Raw genomic sequence first — 23,958 nt, forward strand, 5'->3', positions numbered from 1 at the left:
ACAGTCCCGGCATTTTGAGATGGCTGGAAATCGTCTGCCAGAAACAGAGGGCGCTTTGCAAGCTCTTCTTGTGCGTAATGAGCTTCCCTCCCCTGTCATTAGCTCATTAAATAAACTGACAGCAGGATTTTTCCTTGTAATCCATCTCCCCAGAAGCTATTGCTGATTCAGATATGGGTGAGGCTGAGGCAGACCATTTCTCATGTGTTTCCACTGCCAGTTGTCACATCGTATGCCTGATGTTCCGAGTCTTCCAGCATAATAATAATGCTTAGCATTTTCTGGTCCCAAATCTGTCCTCACTTACACCTGAGCAGTCTCACTGGTTTCAGTGCAGGGAAGCATCTGAGTGCAGATTTCAGTTTTCCTTCTTCTCCACATATTACTGAATCCATGAATGCTCCAACACTCCTATGCACCAGTAAGTGGTGTCATCCCCTTTTCAGAGAAAAGGAGATGGAGGCAGAGAGATGCTAGGTGATCACAGAGCGTTGGTTTCAGCGTCCTTTTCAGAACCCAGGAATTCCTGGCTCTTAGTCCTCTGCTCAGATTGCTAGGCCACATGGCTGTCTCCTGAGATAACTTTATGATGTCCTTTTCCCCATCTCAGAAGCATGGATGACCTCTTCAGGCAATGGGCCAAATTCCTTGGCCTCATTAATTCTGCTTTGCGCACACACTTTGAAGCTGGTTTAACTGGATTTCCCTTATGTAAAGAAATCCTCTAGTAGCACAGACCTTGCTACGTCGGCTCTATCTCCCCACCGCCTTGCTGCCCCTGGCAGAGGAGATGTAGCTGAGGAAAAGATGATGTTGGCTTGATTGCCCATGCACTGCACTGATCCTCAGATGACCAAACTCCTTCGGGGGGTGGGGTTGTTGGAGCAGGTGCAGATTAGGGCTTGTCTACAATGGGAAATTAACCAGAATAGCTATTGCACTTTAAATTCACATCCTACTTTAATCCAAAATACCTTTCAAGAGTAGATGAACCCTTGAGCAGCTGTGGGGCTAAAATAAAATTGACTGAGGAGGGTGGAACAAGAAAGCTTGGGGTGGGGATTGATGGAGGGGTACCAGGAGCCCCTGAGATGTGCAGTGAGCTTGGCCTAGAGAAGCAATGAATAGGGTTGCCAACTTTCTATTGGCACAAAACCAAACACCCTAGTCCCGCCCGTTCCCTGAGGCCCTGCCTCTGCTCACTACATTCCCCCTCCCTCGGTGGCTTGCTCTCCTCCACCCTCGCTCACTTTCGCTGGGCTGGGGCAGGGGGTTGGGGTGTGGAAGGGGGTGAGTGCTCTAAATGGGGTGTGCGTTCTGGAGTGGGGCCAGAAATGAGGGGTTCTGGGTGCGGGAGGGGGCTCTGGACAGGGAGTTGGGGTGTGGGAGGGGGTGAGGGCTCCAGCTGGGGGTACAGGCTCTGGGGTGGGGCCGGGGATGAGGGGTTTGGGGTGCAGGAGGGGGCTCCAGGCTGGGGGGTGGGGCTGAGGGATACGGAATGTGGGAGGGGGCTGCAGGTTGAGGCAGGGGATCGGGGTGTGGGAGGGGTGAGGGCCAGGGATGAGGGGTTCAGGGTGGGGGGGGGGCTCTAGGCTGGGGCAGGGGGTTGAAGTGCAGGGGGGTGAGGGCTCTGGGCTGGGGGTGCAGGCTCTGGGGTGCAGGAGGGGGCTGTGGGTTTGGGGAGGCTCAGAGCTGGGGCTTGGGGTGCAGAAGGGCGTACGGGCTTTGGGGTGGGGCTGGGGGTGAGTGGTTTGGGGTGCAGGGGGGTGCTCAGGCCATTGGGCGCACGGAGCTGGTGCTCAGGATGGAGGCAGTGCGCAGACACCTGAGGCCCCCTGCCTAGGAGCCGACTTGCTGGCCACTTCCGGAGCGCCGTGCGGTGCCCCCGGACAGGTAGGGATTAGCCTGCCTTAGCCCTGCCTTAGCCGGTCGGCAGTGCTGACCGGAGCCGCCAGGGTCCCTTTTCGATCGGGCGTTCCAGTCGAAAACGGGATCCCTGGTCACCCTATGAAGCGTGTTGGATTTCCTATGACATTACACGTCTTGCCCACAAGATGTCACTATATATTCTCTCTGCAACTAAGCACCCAGTGGTTTGATGCGCTTCGGCCTCATAAGCAAGCCCATGAACAGAATCTGGATCAGTGCAGATTGCAGCAACAATCTGCCCAGGGAAAAGTCTGATTAATTGTGGATGGTGACATATTCCAGCCCACTGCTGCCTACAGGTAAATTGGATGTGATGGAACCAGCAGGGAACTGAAGTTTGCCATCAACCAGGGTTAATGTGAAGTCCGTGGCCTATAAGTAAGTTCAGTGCAGCTCTGATAATAATCACTTTTGCTTGCTGCCTGGCTGAGATCCAGTTTAATAGCTGTGGGACTGTATTCTCCCCTGGCAGGAAGCGTCTACTGGATGAGTTAATACAGTAGGTGGTCTTTTCCATCTGTAACTAAAATGATCCTATGGATTAGAAGGGAGCAAAAAGAGGTCAACGTTTGAGAATGTCCTAACAAAGCCACCCGTTTGCCAAGCATCTAGACTGAAAAACTGCTTTTATGCAGAACTCCCGGAGACTGACTTGGGGAGACAAGAGGAAGCATTTGTCAGGCTCTCTGGAGTGGCTTATGACTGTGAGTGCCTACCTCAGGCCAGACTGTCAGAAAACAGGGCAGATACCCCAAACTGATGGTGTGTTCTGTAATTAGATTTCACTGAGCCAGTCTTACCATGAAGTCACAGACAGTCCCCTTAGACTCTCCAGTCTATCTTGCCAGTCAGACAAACTGACTTTATAATAAAGCTTCGCTTATACCAAAAATCCCATCACATTCAGGTTGCTTCCAGTCCCAAGAGACCAGTCACTTACCCCAGATCAACTGGCACTCTAGATCTTACACCAAAGACAACGTTGGCAGCCAATTTTCTAGTAACTAACTAAAGGTTTATTAGCTAAGAAAAGGAAATGAGAGTTTTTGAGAGGTTAAAGCAGGTAAAATATATGCACAGTAAGTCATAGTTTGTCATTCCAAATGGTGACAGTGATCTAATAAATTGCCAATTTCCCAAAAGTCTCTTCAGGGTACCCAGACTGTCTCTGGGGATTCATAGATTCATAAATATTTAGGTCAGAAGGGACCATTATGATCATCTGTTTTGCATTTAGAAAAGGAGGACTTGTGGCACCTTAGAGACTAACAAATGTATTAGAGCATAAGCTTCTGTGAGCTACAGCTCATTTTGGTATATTTCCCTGTAAGAGTCCACACAGTCCCGAGATGCAGGATCTTTCCTTGAATCCAGCTTCTTCTCACAGAAAAAAGATGACAATATCTCTACCCACGTGGGCTTTTCCTTTGATGACAGAGAATGAGGAATGCGTTTTTAATCTTTAACCTCCAGTCATCACACACAATGACCCTGTACTTTGAAATTAGCACTTTTCTATTAAAGTTCTTCATTTGCATTCCTGAAGGCTTCTTTCTCGGTTTATGGGTTATTTAGTTACGGGGTTAACACAATGTCAGTGTTTGCTACTGCATTATAAAGGGGATACAGATAAGTGAAAACAATGCATGTAACATCCCTCTAGTTTTTATGAAGTTTAAACACCAAATACACTCTTATACATTTAACAATCACTTTGATCTGTACTGATACACCTGAATTGGCCTGGGGCTGTGGCATAAGCTGACACCTGGTCTGCCAGCGTCACAGTGTTATGTTAATGAAACAGTTAATGTGTTGAGAAGCTGGCCTGGATGGGGATCACTGGTGGGACAAATGAGGGTGCATTCAAACTCAGTCACTTTCTCATTCAATATTGTCTTAAAGGGGGCCAGATCCTCCACTGGTGTAGTGCATCTCCGTGGAAGCCAGTGGAATGAGGCTGGTTTATGCTGGCTGAGGATCTGTCCCATAGTTTCAAGCCAAAGTGTGGGGCCAGCCTAGGTGAGAAGGACATGGAGCAGGGGCATGTACCTGGCAACCTAGTGGCAAGTATGGCAGACAGAATTAGCATGAGCTCTTTCTGAAACTAAACATGATGTAAAATGGGCCACTTCCAGGATGCCCTCCGCCACCCTGAGGGCAGATCTCTTCCTTCCCCAAACAGAGGAGTGAGGTCAAACTTCCTCTCTCTCCAGCATCCCACAGATACCCCTCCACAGCTTGTCCGCCGTGAAGGGGGCACTCATGGGCAGCGTGTGAACCACAGGCTGGGGGAGGCTAGCCCCCAGCCCCGCCCCTTCAGCCCAAGGCCATGCCCCTTCCACACATTCCCACTGCCGGAGGGGGCCCCTCCCCCTGCAGCTACTGGCCCACACCCTAGGCTAGCCTCCCCTGCCCCGGAGTGCCAGAAGGGCGGGCGGCGTGGCCCCAGCCCTGGAGCGCAGGGAGGGCATGTGGCCCAAGCCCCCAGCGCGGGAGGGCAGATGGCATGGTCCCAGCTCAAGCTGGGGCCGCTGCACAGGGGGACTGGAGCCTCACCGCCATGCATAGAGCAGGCAGGAAGCAGGAGGGGTGCCCTGAGGGTGGGGCCACGCCTGGCAGTTTGGGGAGGCACAGCCTCCCCCAGCCTATGATTCCCGCTGCCCATGGGGGCACTGATCCCCTAGATAAAACCTGCTGCACTTTGGGGGCTGGGCCAAGGCAGGATGGGAAAGAGCAAAGAACTTCCCGCCCTCTGTTGCTCACGCCAGCTTCTGGGTGGCGATGTATTAACCCCTGGCTGCAGCTCCCCTCTGTGACTGCAGCTAAAGGGGTTAATACATCCTCTAGGGGCCAGACTGCCAAGTTGGGGAGAGAGGGGGGCCTGTAGGGCAGCATGGAGGCAGGAGCTGTGGGAGGATGATGGGGACTCTTCCACAGAATGCATGGGGTTTGGCAAGCCCTGCCCCAGAGGGATAATTCCCTGGAAACTCCCCAAGGAGAAGGCCACAGCGTTTACCTTTAGGCAGGAGCGATGTGGAGCACAATCCTGGCTGAGGCAGATCTTTCCTTGTCTCAGGGAGATAGGAAGGAGTGCTGCAGGGTTTAACCCTTTACTGGGTTCGCAGTCAGGACCAAATAGCTGATTTTATCGAGATGGGCAGAGGGAGGGGAGGGACTCACTGAAGATCCTTAGCTGCAATTATAGGATGGGACACCTTCAGTAAAAACCCTGAACGTTCTCACTCCCTTACTTATTGCCATCCTGTTTGTCTGTACTTTCACTTAAGCTCTTATTCCGCACCAATTGAAGTCAGTTGAAAGAATCCCATTAACTTTAATGGGTTTGGATTAAATCCTTATTCCTCCGCACAGCCGCAGAGCTGCTAATTTGGAAACCGGGTTTGGGGACTGACCTGGGGATTCATGCTTTGTGCAGTGGACACTAGGCCCTTCAGAAGAGTGACAAGCCTGATCACTAAGTTACTATCCTACGCTATGTACATCACTATATTAGTGGCTTAATTCCCCATTGAGCTGAGTAATGTAACAGGAAAACCAGAGATGCACATGAGCCAAAAAGCTGAGATCTCCACCCAGACTTCCCTAAAGTTTGGGGGGAGGGTGGATCCTGGGTTTGGATCAGCCCAGCCTAGAGACGGGAGCCAGGCATGAAGTGTGACCTGGAGGTTCCTCAGGCAGGCCTGGGCCTGTACAAGGAGGAGTGGGTGGGTGTGTGTGTTGATTGAGCAGTTGGGATGGATAAATAGTAAGCAAAACTTGTTGATTAGTTTAAAGCACCCCTCTTTGAGTATTTTTGTGAATGAAAGCCCCAAAGCTTGGTTTGTTCCTGGAATTTTATTATTCAAATATTATTTAATATTTAGCATTCTGAGGCCCTAGTCAGGTTCAGCATCCACATCCCATTATTCTAGGTATTGCACAAATACATAGGGAGACCCCAAGGAGCTTACAGTCACCAACCAAGACTGCAGGTATTTGTGAATCCTGAAAACTTCACAAATGATCACTTGAAACAGAGGCAGAGCCGTGAAGTGACTTGACCAAGGTCACATAACTATTCAGTGGCAGAGCCAGGAACAGACCCCATGGGCCAGATTCTAAGCTGGTGTAAATTGGCATAATGGAGCTACATTGATTTATACAAACTGAGAATCTGTCCCCAGATCTCCTGTGTCCCAGTCTGGAGCCTTATCCACAGGATCACACCTCTTCTCAGTGAGGAACATGCTAACGTTTCATGACACACTGTGCATTGGCTGATCCTCTGCTCTCGGGACGTTTCTAACCTCTTGAAAACTTCTCTTATTTGCAGGAGGCAGAGGGAAGGACGGGGCACCCATTATAACTTTCCCAGAGTATGCGGGGTTCAGCGATATACCCGACGAGGATTTTCTGAACGTTCTGACGTATTTAACCAGCATTCCCAGGTGAGCCAAAGCACAAAGGCCTGCTGCCTCCCTGCAGTTTCACTTCCCGAGTGGATCACTGCTTTACTTTGTGTTCACTGTTTTAGAACTTCTGAGAGGTTGCAGTCTGGTGGCCCTGCAGAACCAGGGCCGCTAGTCATCCAGCATGGAATTCACCCCCGTGCAAAAGACCAGCTTACGGCCTATGTACGACTTAAGTCCCACTTCAATCGTGCATAGGCCTGGAGCAGGTTTCCTGCACAGGAGTGAATTTCACCCACTCACAACAGGTACAGCGCAGGCTTCCCCCCGGCGGCCCTGCCCTCTTCTTCACACACAACAGAGGAAGAACCAGAGCTCTGACTCTGGATGTGTGCTTTATGGCAAGATTACAGAAGGTGGGAACTGCCAGGGGCGAGACTGGTGCACTGCAGAACCTTGCTACTCTGCAGTTTGTTAATTCACCCTCAGCAACTGTCTTTCCCTATTTCCCAGCACAGAGTGAGTAGCAGAGGGCTATAGTACGGTCTTTACACAATATACTACAATAGTGTGGCTATACACACTAGAACAATCTTGCTGTAAAGGTTACAGCATTGGTAGTAGATCGTTTTTCATTTTGCTGTCAAAGTCAAGGGAGACATCTAGGTAGAAAACAGTTTGACCAGGAAGAGGGGTATAGGCTATTAGATTGTGGGGAAGGTTACATATGGTTCCACCAGCTAGCGTACGGTGCATTTTGAAAAGGAATACATTCTGCTTGTCGAGATGTTCAGCATATAAAATGCTTCATTGCCACAGAGCAGAAGATAAAGATGGATCAGTATCCATTCCAGGCAGAGGAGGAGGTTCTGCCTTTGCAGGTCAGTGTAGTGGGGCGGCTGCCCCACTCCAAGATAAAAGTTGGCCCTGATAAGAGGGCTGTGGCTGGGAAAAGCAGTGAGAGCAGCTGAGTGAGTAGCTGACCACAGGCGTGGCCAGCTCAATCAGGCCCCAGCTGGCCCTGATAAGAGGGCTGTGGGCCAGGAGTTGGGAGAGTCTCACTCCAGCCCTGGGGTGGGAAGGGCTAGCTGCCTGAGAGCAAGGTACCTGAAGTAGAGCAGTGCTGGGGAAGGGCAAGAGGAGCTGGGGAGCTCCAGACTGGTAAACTCCCAGGCTGTAGGCTTTGGTGAAGGCCTACAAAGGTACTGGGGCACAAAGGTGCAGCCTGGGTATAGGCAAAGGCAGCTGGTCCTAACCCCTTGCCAGTGATGAGTGACCATTACAGACTGCAGTCTGCCCCAGTGAATGGGGGACTAGATGATGACTGGCAGTAGCCACTGAGGCAAGTTGGGTTTAGAGGATTGGGGGTTCCCCTTGGAGGGGAGACCCAGAGTGTGGGGGTACTGCTGGGCAGAACCCCCAGGGAAAGGGGCACTGGGGGTCTGGCAGGGACACGGGTCCTGAGGCAGGTGAGACACCGGCTGGCAGAGGGCATTCTGAGGCTGAAAAAGAGCTAATTCCCAAGATGACCAGCAGGAGGTGCTGCGCTGATGAGTCGTCACTTCACTACAGTCAGTTTCTGTGTGTCCTGCAGAATTCAGTAGCAGTTCCGTGTTAATCAGGCAGAGAAGATTTGTGATCACCAAAGTAAAACCATGGAATATCAGGGTTGGAAGGGACCTCAGGAGGTCATCTAGTCCAACCTCCTGGCTCAAAGCAGGACCAGTCCCCAATTTTTGCCCCCAAATGGCCCTCTCAAGGATTGAACTCACAACCCTGGGTTTAGCAGGCCAATGCTCAAACCACTGGGCTATCCCTCCCCCCAATGAAATACTCCTTCCAATCAGGGAGATGGCATAACTAATCCTATATGACTTTCTAAATCCCCCCGTGCATTACTGTACTTCTGTAACACTTACTGTGTATAGAACATGCAAAAGGGGTGTGTGTATGTGTGTACTGGCACAGTGTAATTATTTATAAGTATGTGCTCACCTTGCTAGCCTCTGGGCACGTTTACATCATTCATTGTCACACATATAATGCCTTGCCCCAGGTGGGTTGTTAGCAGTAGGAAGTGAACCTGGAACTTCCAAGTGTGAGATGCTACGGCCTGAGCTGAGACACCCCCATTTCCTAGCAAAGGCTGTAGCAGGCTCTTTAAACTCTATGTATGACCCCACCACCACTAGAGGGGGACAGAGAGCCATAATGAGTGGGCGTGGGTTACACCCTCCTCCCAACCCACTATCTGGAATAAAGAGCGTCAGTAGAAAGTCCCATCTTAACCACTTCAGTCCATACCCAGAATTCCCTTTTAGCCCAGATCAGCCAAATGCTTCAATGAACAGATAAGCCTTGCACCTTTTCTAATGGATCCTCAAACCTGGCAACTCTCGGACTCTTAGGGTAGGTCTACACCTCAAAACACCAAAAACCAAACCCAAAACAAGAAAAAACAAACCCCTGGTCTTGAGTCTCAGAGCCCAGGCTCCAGCGTGAAGTTTACACTGCTATTTTTAGCTCTGTAGCACAAGCCCAAGTCAGTTGACTCAGGCTCTGAGCCCTGGTCTACACTAGGACTTTAGGTTGAATTTAGCAGCATTAAATCGATGTAAACCTGCACCCGTCCACACGATGAAGCCCTTTTTTTCGACTTAAAGGGCTCTTAAAATCGATTTCCTTACTCCACCCCTGACAAGTGGATTAGCGCTTAAATCGGCCTTGCCGGGTCGAATTTGGGGTACTGTGGACACTATTCGACGGTATTGGCCTCTGGGAGCTATCCCAGAGTGCTCCATTGTGCTCCATCTCAACTCAGATGCACTGGCCAGGTAGACAGGAAAAGAACCACGAACTTTTGAATCTCATTTCCTGTTTGGCCAGCGTGGCAAGCTGCAGGTGACCATGCAGAGCTCATCAGCAGAGGTGACCATGATGGAGTCCCAGAATCACAAAAGAGCTCCAGCATGGACTGAACGGGAGGTACGGGATCTCATCGCTGTATGGGGAGAGGAATCCGTGCTATCAGAACTCCGTTCCAGTTTTCGAAATGCCAAAACCTTTGTCAAAATCTCCCAGGGCATGAAGGACAGAGGCCATAACAGGGACCCGAAGCAGTGCCGCGTGAAACTTAAGGAGCTGAGGCAAGCCTACCAGAAAACCAGAGAGGCGAACGGCCGCTCCGGGTCAGAGCCCCAAACATGCTGCTTCTATGATGAGCTGCATGCCATTTTAGGGGGTTCAGCCACCACTACCCCAGCCGTGTTGTTTGACTCCTTCAATGGAGATGGAGGCAACACGGAAGCAGGTTTTGGGGACGAAGAAGATGATGATGATGATGAGGTTGTAGATAGCTCACAGCAAGCAAGCGGAGAAACCGGTTTTCCCGACAGCCAGGAACTGTTTCTCACCCTGGACCTGGAGCCAGTACCCGCCAAACCCACCCAAGGCTGCCTCCTGGACCCGGCAGGCGGAGAAGGGACCTCCGGTGAGTGTACCTTTTAAAATACTATACATGGTTTAAAAGCAAGCATGTGAAAGGATTAATTTGCCCTGGCATTCGCGACTCTCTTGGATGTACTCCCAAAGCCTTTGCAAAAGGTTTCTGGGGAGGGCAGCCTTATTGCGTCCTCCATGGTAGGACACTTTACCACTCCAGGCCAGTAACACGTACTCGGGAATCATTGTACAACAAAGCATTGCAGTGTATATTTGCTGGCGTTCAAACAACATCCGTTCTTTATCTCTCTGTTTTATCCTCAGGAGAGTGAGATATCATTCATGGTCACCTGGTTGAAATAGGGTGCTTTTCTTCAGGGGACACTCAGAGGTGCCCGTTCCTGCTGGGCTGTTTGCCTGTGGCTGAAAAGAAATGTTCCCTGCTGTTAGCCACGGGGAGGGGGGAGGGTTGAGGGGGTAGCCACGCGGTGGGGGGAGGCAAAATGCGACCTTGTAACGAAAGCACATGTGCTATGTATGTAATGTTAACAGCAAGGTTTACCCTGAAAGAGTGTAGCCAGTGTTTTATAAAATGTGTCTTTTTAAATACCGCTGTCCCTTTTTTTTTCTCCACCAGCTGCATGTGTTTCAATGATCACAGGATCTTCTCCTTCCCAGAGGCTAGTGAAGATTTGAAAAAAAAAAAAACGCACTTGTGATGAAATGTTCTCTGAGCTCATGCTGTCCTCCCGCACTGACAGAGCACAGACGAATGCGTGGAGGCAAATAATGTCAGAGTGCAGGAAAGCACAAAATGACCGGGAGGAGAGGTGGCAGGCTGAAGAGAGTAAGTGGCGGGCTGAAGACAGGGCTGAAGCTCAAATGTGGCGGCAGCATGATGAGAGGAGGCAGGATTCAATGCTGAGGCTGCTGGAGGATCAAACCAGTATGCTCCAGTGTATGGCTGAGCTGCAGCAAAGGCAGCTGGAGCACAGACTTCCACTACAGCCCCTGTGTAACCAACCACACTCCTCCCCAAGTTCCATAGACTCCTCACTCAGACGCCCAAGAACGCGGTGGGGGGGGCCTCCGGCCAACCAGCCACTCCACCACAGAGGATTGCCCAAAAAACAGAAGGCTGGCATTCAATAAATTTTAAAGTTGTAAACTTTTAAAGTGCTGTGTGGCATTTTCCTTCCCTCCTCCACCACCCCTCCTGGGCTACCTTGGTAGTCATCCCCCTATTTGTGTGATGAATGAATAAAGAATGCATGAATGTGAAGCAACAATGACTTTATTGCCTCTGCAAGCGGTGATCGAAGGGAGGAGGGGAGGGTGGTTAGCTTACAGGGAAGTAGAGTGAACCAAGGGGCGGGGGGTTTCATCAAGGAGAAACAAACAGAACTTTCACACCGTAGCCTAGCCAATCATGAAACTGGTTTTCAAAGCTTCTCTGATGTGCACCGCGCCCTCCTGTGCTCTTCTAACTGCCCTGGTGTCTGGCTGCGCGTAACCAGCAGCCAGGCGATTTGCCTCAACCTCCCACCCCGCCATAAACGTCTCCCCCTTACTCTCACAGATATCATGGAGCGCACAGCAAGCAGTAATAAACAGTGGGAATATTGGTTTCGCTGAGGTCTAGGCGAGTCAGTAAACTGCGCCAGCGCACCTTTAAACTTCCAAATGCGCATTCTACCACCATTCTGCATTTGCTCAGCCTGTAGTTGAACAGCTCCTGACTACTGTCCAGGCTGCCTGCGTACGGCTTCATGAGCCATGGCATTAAGGGGTAGGCTGGGTCCCCAAGGATAACTATAGGCATTTCAACATCCCCAACAGTTATTTTCTGGTCTGGAAATAAAGTCCCTTCCTGCAGCTTTTGAAACAGACCAGAGTTCCTGAAGATATGAGCATCATGTACCTTTCCCGGCCAACCCACGTTGATGTTGGTGAAATGTCCCTTGTGATCCACCACAGCTTGCAGCGCTATTGAAAAGTACCCCTTGCGGTTTATGTACTCGGCGGCTTGGTACTCCGGTGCCAAGATAGGGATATGGGTTCCGTCTGTGGCCCCACCACAGTTAGGGAATCCCATTGCAGCAAAGCCATCCACTATGACCTGCACATTTCCCAGGGTCACTACCCTTGATATCAGCAGATCTTTGATTGCGTGGGCTACTTGCATCACAGCAGCCCCCACAGTAGATTTGCGCGCTCCAAATTGATTCCCAACTGACCGGTAGCTGTCTGGCGTTGCAAGCTTCCACAGGGCTATCGCCACTCGCTTCTCAACTGTGAGGGCTGCTCTCATCTTGGTATTCATGCGCTTCAGGGCAGGGGAAAGCAAGTCACAAAGTTCCATGAAAGTGCCCTTACGCATGCGAAAGTTTCGCAGCCACTGGGAATCGTCCCAGACCTGCAACACTATGCAGTCCCACCAGTCTGTGCTTGTTTCCCGAGCCCAGAATCGGCGTTCCACAGCATGAACCTGCCCCATTAGCACCATGATGCATGCATTGGCAGGGCCCATGCTTTGAGAGAAGTCTGTGTCCATGTCCTGATCACTCACGTGACCGCACTGACGTTGCCTCCTCGCCCGGTATCGCTCTGCCAGGTTCTGGTGCTGCATATACTGCTGGATAATACGTGTGGTGTTTAATGTGCTCCTAATTGCCAAAGTGAGCTGAGCGGCCTCCATGCTTGCCTTGGTATGGCGTCCGCACAGAAAAAAAGCGCGGAACGATTGTCTGCCGTTGCTCTGATGGAGGGAGGGGCGAATGACGACATGGCTTACAGGGTTGGCTTACAGGGAATTAAAATCAACAAAGGGGGTGGCTTTACATCAATGAGTATTTCAGGCAGGACTTCACGGAGGGTTCCAATAAGAAATGGTGCACCTAAGTAATTGTTCTTATTGGAACAAGCAGGTTGGTCTGGCCTCTGATTGATACATGGCTAGATTTACCTCGCTGCAGCTTCTCTGTGGGTGACTGCAGTGTGACCTAGAGGAATGAGTCCCCTAGACGGGGGAGGGGGGAGAGCAAATGAGTACAAAACAAATCTGGTCTATTTCTTGTTTTGATCCACTCCATCTATCTTTTACATCTTTGGCTGGCAGCAGACGGTGCAGAAGGACTGCAAGCCATCCACATCTCATGGCTGCTCGGCAGAAGATGGTGCAGTAGGACTGCAAGCCATCCACATCTCATGGCTGCTCGGCAGAAAATGGTGCAGTAGGACTGCTAGCAATCCGTATCGCCTGCCTGCTCACCATAAGATGGTTCAATAGGACTGACTGCAGGACTAAAGAGAATGACCTGGTCAAGTCACTTCTAATGTAGTCCCTGCACCCATGTCTGCCCAGGTGCTCCTGGCCGACGCGGCCAGGAGCACCTCGGACATGACGATGACGGCTACCAATCCTACCTCACCATCTGCTGCCACAAGGCAAGGAGTTGCTGCTGCTGTGTAGCAATGCAGTACCACGTCTGCTGGCACCCAGGAGACATACGGTGACGGTTACCTGAGCGGGCTCCATGCTTGCCATGGTATGGCGTCTGCCCAGGTAACTCAAGAAAAAAGGCGCGAAACGATTGTCTGCTGCTGCTTTCACGGAGGGAGGGAGGGAAGGGGGGCCTGACGATATGTACCCAGAACCACCCGCGACAATGTTTTAGCCCCATCAGGCATTGGGATCTCAACCCAGAATTCCAATGGGCAGCGGAGACTGCGGGAACTGTGGGATAGCTACCCACAGTGCAACGCTCCGGAAGTCGACTCTAGCCTCGGTACTGTGGAAGCGCTCCGCCAAGTTAATTCACTTAATGCACTTAGAGCATTTTCTGTGGGGACACACACATTCGAATATATAAAACCGATTTCTAAAAAACCGACTTCTATAAATTCGACCTAATTTCGTAGTGTAGACATACCCTGAGACTTGCTGCCACGGGGAATGTGTTTTTTGCAATGTAGTCATAGCCTGAAGGGAAGTGTCTTCTAGAACCGAGGGCTCACCAGAGTTCAAATCTCAGGACTGTCAGCAGGAGTGCCTCTGCTGATCTTGTGTGTTGGGATATTGCACAGAGAGATGGGGAGTCTCTTAGATAGCGGAAATCCAGGCTTCACAGGGCTCAACGTGTGCACATTTACTTTGGAGGCAAGTTTGATATTAACTGTCATGTACTGTATGCTTCAAATCTCTCTTTCAAATGAATCAGTCTGTCCAGTGCACTTCTATGACATGGGAGGTAGAGATATTAAGAAAGTCCAGTGTGAGCTTTTCTTAACCACCTTTTTGAGAGTGGGGATCTGTTTACTGGATGTTCTGCCCATGTAAATACTATTATTTTGCCTCATTTTCTTTCTCAAACTCCTGATTTCCTGCCCTCATCGCTCAATGCCAAGTGCCACTGACACCTCACGCAGGTTTCTATTTGTGTGTACTAAATTGAAATGATATCGTTTGGTGACACTGTCTCTATTTCCCTGGCTAAGTTAAGACTCTCAATCTGCCCCCGGCTTACTACAAATAAGAAATATATTGTCGACATACCCTAAGAAATACAAGTATCATTGTATCATCTTGCTGAAGACAGGTGATATCGTCCTGAACGCCTAGGTTAAATGCAAGGTTATACAGCACGTCTCTGACTCTATGCTATGGCCCACATGCCTTTGTCAAGTATCATTTTAAATCACTTTGCCCCCTCCAGCGACATCCAAACCTTACCTCTCTTATCAGACCCTCATTGCTTTTCATACATCAGTAGTAACCAAGGTTACCGGCCTGCATCCCTGTCAGTAGCTTCTGCCATCTTAACCACATGTCACTGCTTTGCAAGGGTCTGCGGTGATGACCTTGAGCTAGGCAAACGATGCCTCAATTTTTCCTCCATGCTGTTTTACTCTGCTCTGCTTTCCCTGCAGCATTTGGTTTCTAATCTTCCCCACCTCCCCCCTTTCCTTCCTCTTCTGGATCATGCTAACTTACCAGTCTTCTCCATTTTCACCCCTGTTTCTTCTCACACAGTGTAAACAGGACATGGAGGCAAATGATCTACATCACAGTCACTAGCTAAACAGAACACTGGGTGGCCTGATTCTCATTTACACTAATGGGTGTAAAGTACAATTACGCTCACGTTTATAGAAATCCATTACTGAATTTCCCAAACCAGCTCCTATTTTGGTAATGGCACAATTCAGTATGTGTGACCTGCGAGCTTTCTTGTAGAAATATGGCAATCGCAAGTTTCATTCATTGCTATCTGCTTTGTCTCTCATTTCTGTCAGTCTAAGCAGGACTGCTTAATAAACTGTTTTATTCCAACATTAGCATTTTGGTAACTTCCACAAAGACACGTCCACTTTTCAAACATTTTGTTATAAATCACTCGTTTCAGTGGAGTTACCCCAGATATGAAATTGGCTCTGTGTGTCAAGTTAGAATTGTTGGTGCCTGAAGGATGTACAGGTATTGCGAGCTGGCTAAGTGAAGCTAAACTGGGAAGACAGAATGTGATGCTGATGGCAATGGTATATTGTCTCTGTTTCTTTGGGATAGAGCCATTTGATTTCTCTGAAATAACATCCTGGTACATGGCTTTAGCACATCTTTCTAGGCAGAAAAATATCCTGCACTTTGCAGGGCTAGATTTTCTAAGGGCCTCTAAAACTGTACATACTGAGGGGAGAATATCCTTAATTTCTTAGTACCGCAAGTTGCATTGACTTAAATGCCAAAATCTCAGTGTTTTATTAATAGACCTATTATACATATCAATACTGGTTAGAATAATACATTATAAATAATCCTGATTGTGAGTTATGGCATTGTTTTAATTGAATAGTTATTCACAAATAAACATTTTAGTTATTTGAGCTGCTCTGGTAAACAAAGGACGGCCATACTGGGCCATAATGGTCCATCTAACCCAGTATCCTGTCTTGTGACATATCCAGTACCAGGTGCTTCAGAGGGAATGAACAGAACAGGGCAATTATTGAGTGATCCATCCCCTGTCGTCCAGTCCCAGCCTCTGGCAGGGGAAGGTTTAGGAAAACCCAGAACATGGAGTTGCGTCACTGACCATCTTGGCTGATAGCCATTGATGGACCTATGCTCCGTGAACTTGAAACCAGTTAGACTTTTGGCCTTGACAACATCCCATGGCAATGAGTTCCACAGGTTAATTGTATTGTGTGTGCAGAAGCACTTCCTTTTGTTTATTTTAAACCTGCTCCCTATTAATTTTATTGGGTGACTCCTGGTTCTTGTGTTATGTGAAGGGGTAAATAACACTTCCTTATTGAAGGGTGGTGAAGCACTGGAATGGGTTACCTAGGGAGGTGGTGGAATCTCCCTCTTTAGAGGTTTTTAAGGCCTGGCTTGACAAAGCCTTGGCTGGGATGATTTAGTTGGGGTTGGTCCTGCTTTGAGCAGGGGGTTGGACTAGATGACCTCCTGAGGTCTCTTCCAACCCTGATCTTCTATGATTCTATTCACTTTCTCCACACCTTTCATGATTTTACAAAGCTCTGCCATATTCCCCCGAGTCATCTCTTTTCTAAATTGAGCAGTCCCAATCTTTTTGATCCCTCCTCATATACGTGTGTCCAGCCCTGGTCCTCTCCCTCGGTCTGAACAGAGGGACCTAAACGTCACAAGAGCCTTCTTGTATTTACTCGTTTCAATTTTCATATCAAAAACGGATGGAGAAAGAACTAGGATCCATTCCTTAGAAGACTGAGTCCGTACGTGTCAGTGTTTGAAATGAATGAATATCTGAGGCTGCCGGGGTGGTTTTGGTGAGCATTGTGTTTTGACAGCATTTAGCACCAGGAACATCAAATGTCTGCATTTCAGATTAGCCTCAGCCTGGGTGTTTGTTTTCAGAAGAATTTAAAATGTCTGTTAATGAATATTGGCTTATCTTTAACAAACCACGTTGCTGGTCTACTAAATGGATCTGGGATGGATCAATAAGGGTCAATTTATAGATATCTTAATCACTAGGCCAGTGGATTGAATCCAGCCCAGGTCAGCTAAAATTTGTTATCGTCTAAAAGGCTTCTCAGTGCCCCTTTATAATGAAAGAGAAGGACTTCAAGTTGTTCAGTTTGCAGCTTCCATGTATTAGCTATGTGTATGCCAGTGAGTCTGCGATGGTGCCCTCGAGTGGCAGGAATAATAAAGGACCAAGCTACGGCAGCAAGCTAAGGAAGATCTCCCTGCACACGTTCCAGTAGAGGTCTGTGGTTTTCTAAGATGAAAGATCAGAGTTTTGGCCCCTCGGTGTGTGTGAGATCAATAAGTAATTGCATATGTTCTGTGCAACATCTAGATGGGTTGTACTGAGCAATTATTTGGGGATTTGTTTCCTTTCCACAGTGACGTGAGTGTTTCTCCACATGCCACTAAACAAAGGAGAAAAAATTAATGTGCATTAAACACACAAAAGAGGAAGTAATTGAAATCATGTGAAGAGGCCTTTCCACAGGTCAAGTGTGTTACAGTGTTTCTAATTCAAGCAGAAATTGTGCTAATGAGGGTATTCTATGAACAGTGCTGCTGAAGGGGCCTCTTCTCCTGCTGTAGTGTCAGACGTATCCCTGGAAACCTTCCCTCACCTGAAGTTACTATAACTTTCCAAACTTTTTTGTTGGCCTTGTCACTCCCCACATGCTCACCTCCAACTTCTCCCTTTCCGCTGTGGAGGCTTTCAATACACTCGGGCCAGAGAGCTTGCCAGATGTTAGTACTGTAACCCAGTTTCCTGGCTTTCCATCTGTGGTGCAGCATCGTCAATCATTGTGGCGGAGAGACTGGGTCAAACCACACATCCTTGCACCTCTCCATCTGATCTGACAGGGTGCCCGTGCATAGACACTGTACGTCACGTTCCAGCTGGAAGTTGATAGGTGATTTGCCCAAACGTATCAGGACTGACTGACAAACGGTTACAGGGGTTTCTAGTCCCAGTTGGCTGAAGGGTTTGGTAAGATCAAACAGCATCAGTGCGCAGATCTGGGGTTAGTTCCCCCACATGCCTTCCAGTAACAGTTTAACAACAAAGAAAATGTCAGCGGTGCTTCTCTTCCGCTCTAAAGCAAATGCACACCAGAGTCTTTCCTGGAAGACTTGGCGAGCTGCTGACAAGAAACAATTGGGAAGTATTTTTATTGCATGTGAGAGGCAAGAGGTACCTCAATAATTGCTACAGCCGCTCTCTTCCTCTGCATTAACAGATGTTCAGACTGTTCATTGACTTATTTAAAGAGAAAAGAAAACCTTGCCATTTTTTAAAAAAAGGTTTTCTGGCCTTTGAATGCCGTAATTCTCATCAGAGGATAGCAGTAAAAGCAACTGATCTGGGGGACGAGGTCGCTCAGGGATCCTTCCTGGAGTTTAGTATTAATCCTAGCGATGATCACTTATACAGCATCATAACTATGCATGGCACTTTTGCTTCCAGACTGCTGGTTGGCATCCTGCACTGGATAGGTTGTGGTTCAAAATCATTACCATCCGATGGCTCTTTGGTGACTTATGGAGGTGGGGTGGTGGTAAGTCTGGCCACCATAAAACCACCCACAAGACTGGCCCCTGTAACCTGCCTCCTGCCCATCGCTCCCTGATTCCCTGAGGGAGCCACACAGTGCCAGCAGAGCAGGGTGGGAGCAGCCTTTGGGCTCTCCAGAGCATGGATCATGCAAGGGGGAATCAGGTGAGCCCTGCACTTGTACAAGGGCCAGGCAGCGTTTGGCCCTTTGATTGAAATGCTCTTTGGAGCAGGGTAATAAGCTCTTTCTCTTCCCATTTGTCCTAGCGCGAATCGCTAACATGATCGCTAACACGTGTACCTGTTCATGCCTATGAGTGGTCCTGCCAGGTCATGATCTCTCCAGGACACAACTGAGGCATGCTGGTGTGAGGAAACTTTCACTTCCGCCTCCCATGCTGCGCTCAGTCTTGGACTAGACGAGAAGATTTCAGTCTCTGGGACAAATTTATCTGGCACCTTTCCCCAGCAAAACAAATTAATTGACTCTAAGTGTGTGTGGGGGTGCGACTGGTGGAATCTGAGCGGCGCCTTTAATATTGAGCCATTCCTTGGAGCACATTATTGACCAGATTGTAAGCGGCTGCCTCGTTTGTTTCAGTCCTGTCTGGTTTGTGCCCCAGATCTGTCGTGATTCTTCAGTAAGACTGTTGGCTTGTGACAAGGGGGGAAGTGCTGTCTATGCATTGCAGGGGAAACTCGTTCACCCACTGAAAAGTCTCCACGCTGCTCAAGGAGTCCCGGAGCTCTCTTGGCCGGCAGGGTGAGAGTAGCAGCCCCCCAGGAATACAGGGTGAGCCTGCACCTCACAGAGGGGGGCTCCGTGCTGGCCCTGAATAGGCAGATCGGCAATTCCACGCATTTAGTAGCAATTCCCCCCATTTGTAGGGACTGTAGCCACAATTCTAGCCTGTATGCTGACATAACATCCATTGAGTGGCTTGCAGCTCCATGGCCTGCCTGTGAGTTGGGTGGGTGTGAGACTCCAATCTCCTTAACTCCCGCTTTGTCCCCCTAATTATTTGGGCATCCTGAGGGGAAGGGTAAATTCCACTCCTTGTGAGAGATATGTGCACTTGTCAGTCATCAGCATCTTAGGAAAATGATGCAAAATGCCTAAGAGTGAGGACAGGTATCTAATAACTTGAATTATTCTGCAAAGCAAGGAAGATCTGTCCTTCCGCTTCAGTCCCAGTACAAAGCAATATGTGATCCTAAACGGTTCACATCACAGAATTTTGGCAGCCAGTAGCAAGGCAGCCAAGAGACATAACGGATAAAATATTCATGTTTTGTGGAGGCTGCTAACCTGGTGCTAGAAAGAGGAAATTTGCTGGCTTGCCTGCACTTGCAAATCTGCCGATTATTCACGCTCTCTGCTGTGCATTGTGTTTTAATCATGGGCTTGGACTATGACACGGAGGGGGCTGGGTTGTGCTGAAGCACCGTTACATGGTCTACCTCCATGTAACCCGGCACCCCTGTTTCATCTGTTTTGCAGTCTGGAGGCTGCCAGTATTGGATTCATCATCGTTATAGACAGACGACGGGACAAATGGAGTGCAGTAAAGGCATCCCTGACACGGATAGCAGTAAGTGCCCGGCGTTTGCGTTTACTTTTTGCCTTCCAGAAATTAGAACTCTCCGCGGCCCCTTCAGCACAGTGAACGATCTCCTGCGTGCCTTTTTAGCTGTTCATGCAGCATCTTCCCCACCCTGGAGATCTGGGCCAAGCTCGCACGTTAACCGGCAAAGGCGGATTAGCCTGTAACAATGAATGCGGCCGCCTTGTGTCTTGCTAAATTAGAATGCGAGGCCATTCGCTGGGATGATGGTGTGACAAATTGTAATGATTTAAAGTGGACTGCTCAAGATGAAAGAGGTAACAGATCGTCCCTGTGGTACTGGGAATGGCAAAGGGGCCCACTGGAGATGTCTCTAATGGCTCATGTTTTCTTGACAGCAGATCTGGTAGAAACTCTTTAATGCTGCTTCTGCTTTCACTTGAGAGGGTCAGATTTAAGAAAGTGGCTGCTGGCACTGACAAGAGCGGCAGATGAATAAACGTATTTTATATAACATGCACTGTATACTGACTGGGCATGCTTCTGTGCAATACTGAATTCTAACTCCTGTAGAATTAGAGTTTAGACTAGCTGGGTGTCTGAGTTTGATTTAAGTTAATTCCTGGGGATGCAGAATCTCGAACAGATATTTTCCATTCCTTGCTCTGTTCAGCTGCCCCCATGGTCTCCGGAGGACCATGTGACACAGACAAATGTCACAGCAAATGAACATCACCACATGTCTGGGGAAGGTGTTGTGTACCTATCTGAACAAACTCTGGGGGATAAATAAAATCTTTTCAAGATATGAAGGGTAAATCTGGTCTTGTAATGTGCATATGTCACCCTCCATCTATACTGCAAGGTTTCTCTGTCTGTGGGCCAAAGCTGGGTCACCAGAAGGTATCAAAGGGTTGCACGGGAAGCCTGGGTTTGTGTCAAGTCTGTCCCTGAGGGGTGGGAGGCTCTGGAAGGGGGTGAGGTGAGGTCCAGAGACCCTGGGAAGGATTTGCAGAGCCTGCCCACACTTACCCCACAGCAGTGGTGCCAGTCCTGAGGGGTGGCTGGGCTTGGCTCTCTGCTCTGGGCATTGCTCTGGTGTACAGAATGGCAGCGGTTTGGACCAGCTGCCCCTCAGTCATGATGATAGGGGTGTGGGGGTGTCAGCTGAGTGGCCAAGGCATTATGCAACTCACACGGATTTGGCCTGGCTAGCCCCCGGTCAGGTGGGCTGGGCCAAACCTGAGTGGTGCTGCGATCCTGGAGGTCACGCCCAGCAGGACAGGAGCAGCCACTATGGTACTCACCGTGTACTTACTGCATTAGTGTGTGTTATGTATTGTCGGTAAGAAATATTTAGTAAGCCAGATTTTTTTGTACTAAAGCGATTTACTGGGTTGCAACAGGCCATCTAGGTTTCCAAATGGGCCCTAAGCCCAGAAAGATTGAGAACCACTGTGGTACTAAATGGAATGCCAGCCCTGCTCAAATGTGTGTGACTATGTCGCCCTCTAGTGGCTGCAGCCTAAAGAGGCAAGAAGCCCTGATATTATCGTAGCTTAAGGGAGATTCTCCTTTAGTTCAAGTGGCCTGCAAAGGTCTGTATTCTTTGATGCAGAAGATTTTGAGTTGTGTCCCCACTATCTGCCCATCTGGTCATATCTAGTTGTGCTGCTTGATCCAAAGCCCACTGAAGCCAGTGGGAGTCACTCCACTGACTTCAGTCGGCGATGGGCCAGGAGCATGGTGAACAGAACAGATGACAGCCATGCAGTCTGGGCAGCTCCAGAATCATTACATCCCCCCCGCTTTTGCTTGCTTCCTGAGGAATTTCTGAGTCAGAAGGTAACCAAAATGACCCTGGGCTCCTTTGTGGGCATGAGGTTTAATTGCTTTGCCCTGTAACACTTGTATGTTCTTTCCAGGGAGCATTTCCAGGGAACCTGCAGCTGGTGTTTGTCCTGCGGCCCTCCCGCTTTATTCAAAGGACAATCGCTGACATCGGCATTAAACTCTATCGAGATGACTTTAAAATGAAGGTACCGGTAAGCATGCACTTTTTGTCCCCGTGTTCTCTTTGTTTCTATGTCTTCTGTTGCTGAGTGTCAGCCAACTTCTCTTTTAACCCTGTTGTTACAGTTTAATTGCGCTGGCAATCAGGGCTCCATGCACCAAAAAGCAGGCCTGAGCGTATGTCAATTATTAAAAGCCCCAGAAGAAACTCAGACAAGATCAAACAAGCCATGATGTGGGAAGGGTGTTTCAAATTAACCCCGTTGTCTTGATCAAATGGGTTCTTTGTTCCCTTTTTTTGCGTCAGGGTTAGATTCACATATTGGGGAGGGGAGGGTAAATGAGTTGTAACCTTTGCATTGGTTTGTTTAAATAGTGTTTGTTGATTCTGCTACCGTCAGTCACAATAATACCAATAAGTTAACCATGAGAAGCCATGGGAGCTGCCATAAGATGATAAATGGACATGACTTCACATCAAAGTGCAGTCTTGCTCTGAAATGTAAGTGTGTAGAAATAACATCCTTTTCCTTCATGGAGCTGCTCCCAGAGTAAATTCAGAGTCATCGTCTCACTCAAGTCATGAGAATTAATTTTTAGTTCTGCAGAGCTAATGCAGCTGAGAGAGAGTAAGCTGGGTTCTGTTCCATCTCATGGATCACCCACAGATCTGTGTACGTTCCAGCAGGTTTTACTTTTGCAACACCACTGTCTTCAGTTGGTTTGCCCATGTGTCTCCCAGAGCCTGATTTGACCTGTAGAACCTTTATTACAGGTCATGATGTGTGAGAAGGAAAGAAACCAGCCTGACTCTCAGATCCCAGGCAGAGTTTGCAGAGCTGCAAGCTACAACAAATCGTTGTCTGTGCGCTTGTAAATGGAGAACATTTGATTCAGAAATCTTTGATAATGAATCAGCCTGGAAGGCCACAATATCATTGTTATGGAATCACTTTTCACAGCAGACCCAGGCTTTCGGTTTTGTTGCCATTAAGTCATAAATGCCAGAGACCTTGTATATTAAGTCAGGTAAAAGATATTGATGGCACCATCAGCAAAGCAGTCCATCATCTTAAAACCCTTATAAAATCTCCTGTCCTGATAAATACTCTTGTACTCTTTTACAAGTGCTCCTTTATAAAAGCAAGTACTACAAAAATGGTCCAGATACTGGGTGATTTGGGGTGAATACTGTAGAATAGTTTTTTTTTTCCTAGAAGGGTGTCAAGGGGTGCCTCCTTGTGGCTGCATGCAGTACTGCAGGCCTTTTCCCACTCCTGGTGCCCCCTGGCGCATTTCAGTGGCTTAGCCCTCCGGCCAGGTCATGGAGTCAAATAAGCTCCTTTTGGGTAGCAAAGAGTTCAGCAAGAGTCTATCTGCCCACACCAGGGTCTTCAGCCCTGGCTGTGTGCCCTTTAATTCAGGCCTTTGCTCGGGCTTCCAAATGAGCCCTGTTCCCTTCTCAGGGTGTGGGTTGGGCCTGTTCCCCGCCCCCCCTTCTCTGGGTTTATGCCACTTTGCCTGTGTGGGAACCTGGGCCTGCCCACTGCTCTGGGTTCCAACTCAGGGACCCTATACCCAGCAGCTACATACTGCTCAATTCAGTTCATTGCTTCTACTTCCCTAGACTTCTTCCCACCTGGCCCCTTTGTCCTTCACCCTTAGTTCAGGGCCACGGTTCCCAGCTCCCTCTCTACCTGCAAACCCAGCTATGCAAGTGTAGCCAGAGATAACCCTGGCTAATTCACAGGCTCCTTTGGCTGGAGAGAAGCATCCTTCCCTGCTCCTCCGGTCCCAGCCAGGGACTGTCCTGCTCTCTATGGCCCTGCAGCTTCTTTTATCGGAGCCGGCTGGCCCTGATTGGCTGTCACTAGCCCATGGACAACCCTCTCTGTGTAGTTTCCGAGGTGCCTGCTTCAGCGAGTCCTCTCTAGGCAGGCCTGAAGGACCAACCTTCGCTGCTCCTTTCCTGACACATTGCTGTTTCCTGGGACGGGGTGTAGTCAGGGTGTGGGGGTCTCCTTTAAGGCACTG

General features: G+C 49.1%; 1 protein-coding gene across 2 annotated transcripts in view; it reads left to right on the forward strand.

Annotated features, from left to right (window-relative positions):
- Positions 1–23,958, forward strand: part of MCF2L2 (MCF.2 cell line derived transforming sequence-like 2) — a 320,576-nt gene that overhangs the window by 96,025 nt on the left and 200,593 nt on the right. The window contains exons 4-6 of one of the 2 annotated variants that reach the window (XM_037908688.2): positions 6,266–6,380; positions 19,848–19,938; positions 21,837–21,956. In XM_037908688.2, coding sequence (XP_037764616.1) covers positions 6,266–6,380; positions 19,848–19,938; positions 21,837–21,956 — 326 coding nt within the window. The remainder of the gene's footprint in view (positions 1–6,265; positions 6,381–19,847; positions 19,939–21,836; positions 21,957–23,958) is intronic. The other variant, XM_043522397.1, reaches the window with a different exon arrangement.

Source organism: Chelonia mydas, chromosome 9 (assembly GCF_015237465.2).
Source record: "Chelonia mydas isolate rCheMyd1 chromosome 9, rCheMyd1.pri.v2, whole genome shotgun sequence".
Classification (NCBI taxonomy): domain Eukaryota; kingdom Metazoa; phylum Chordata; order Testudines; family Cheloniidae; genus Chelonia; species Chelonia mydas.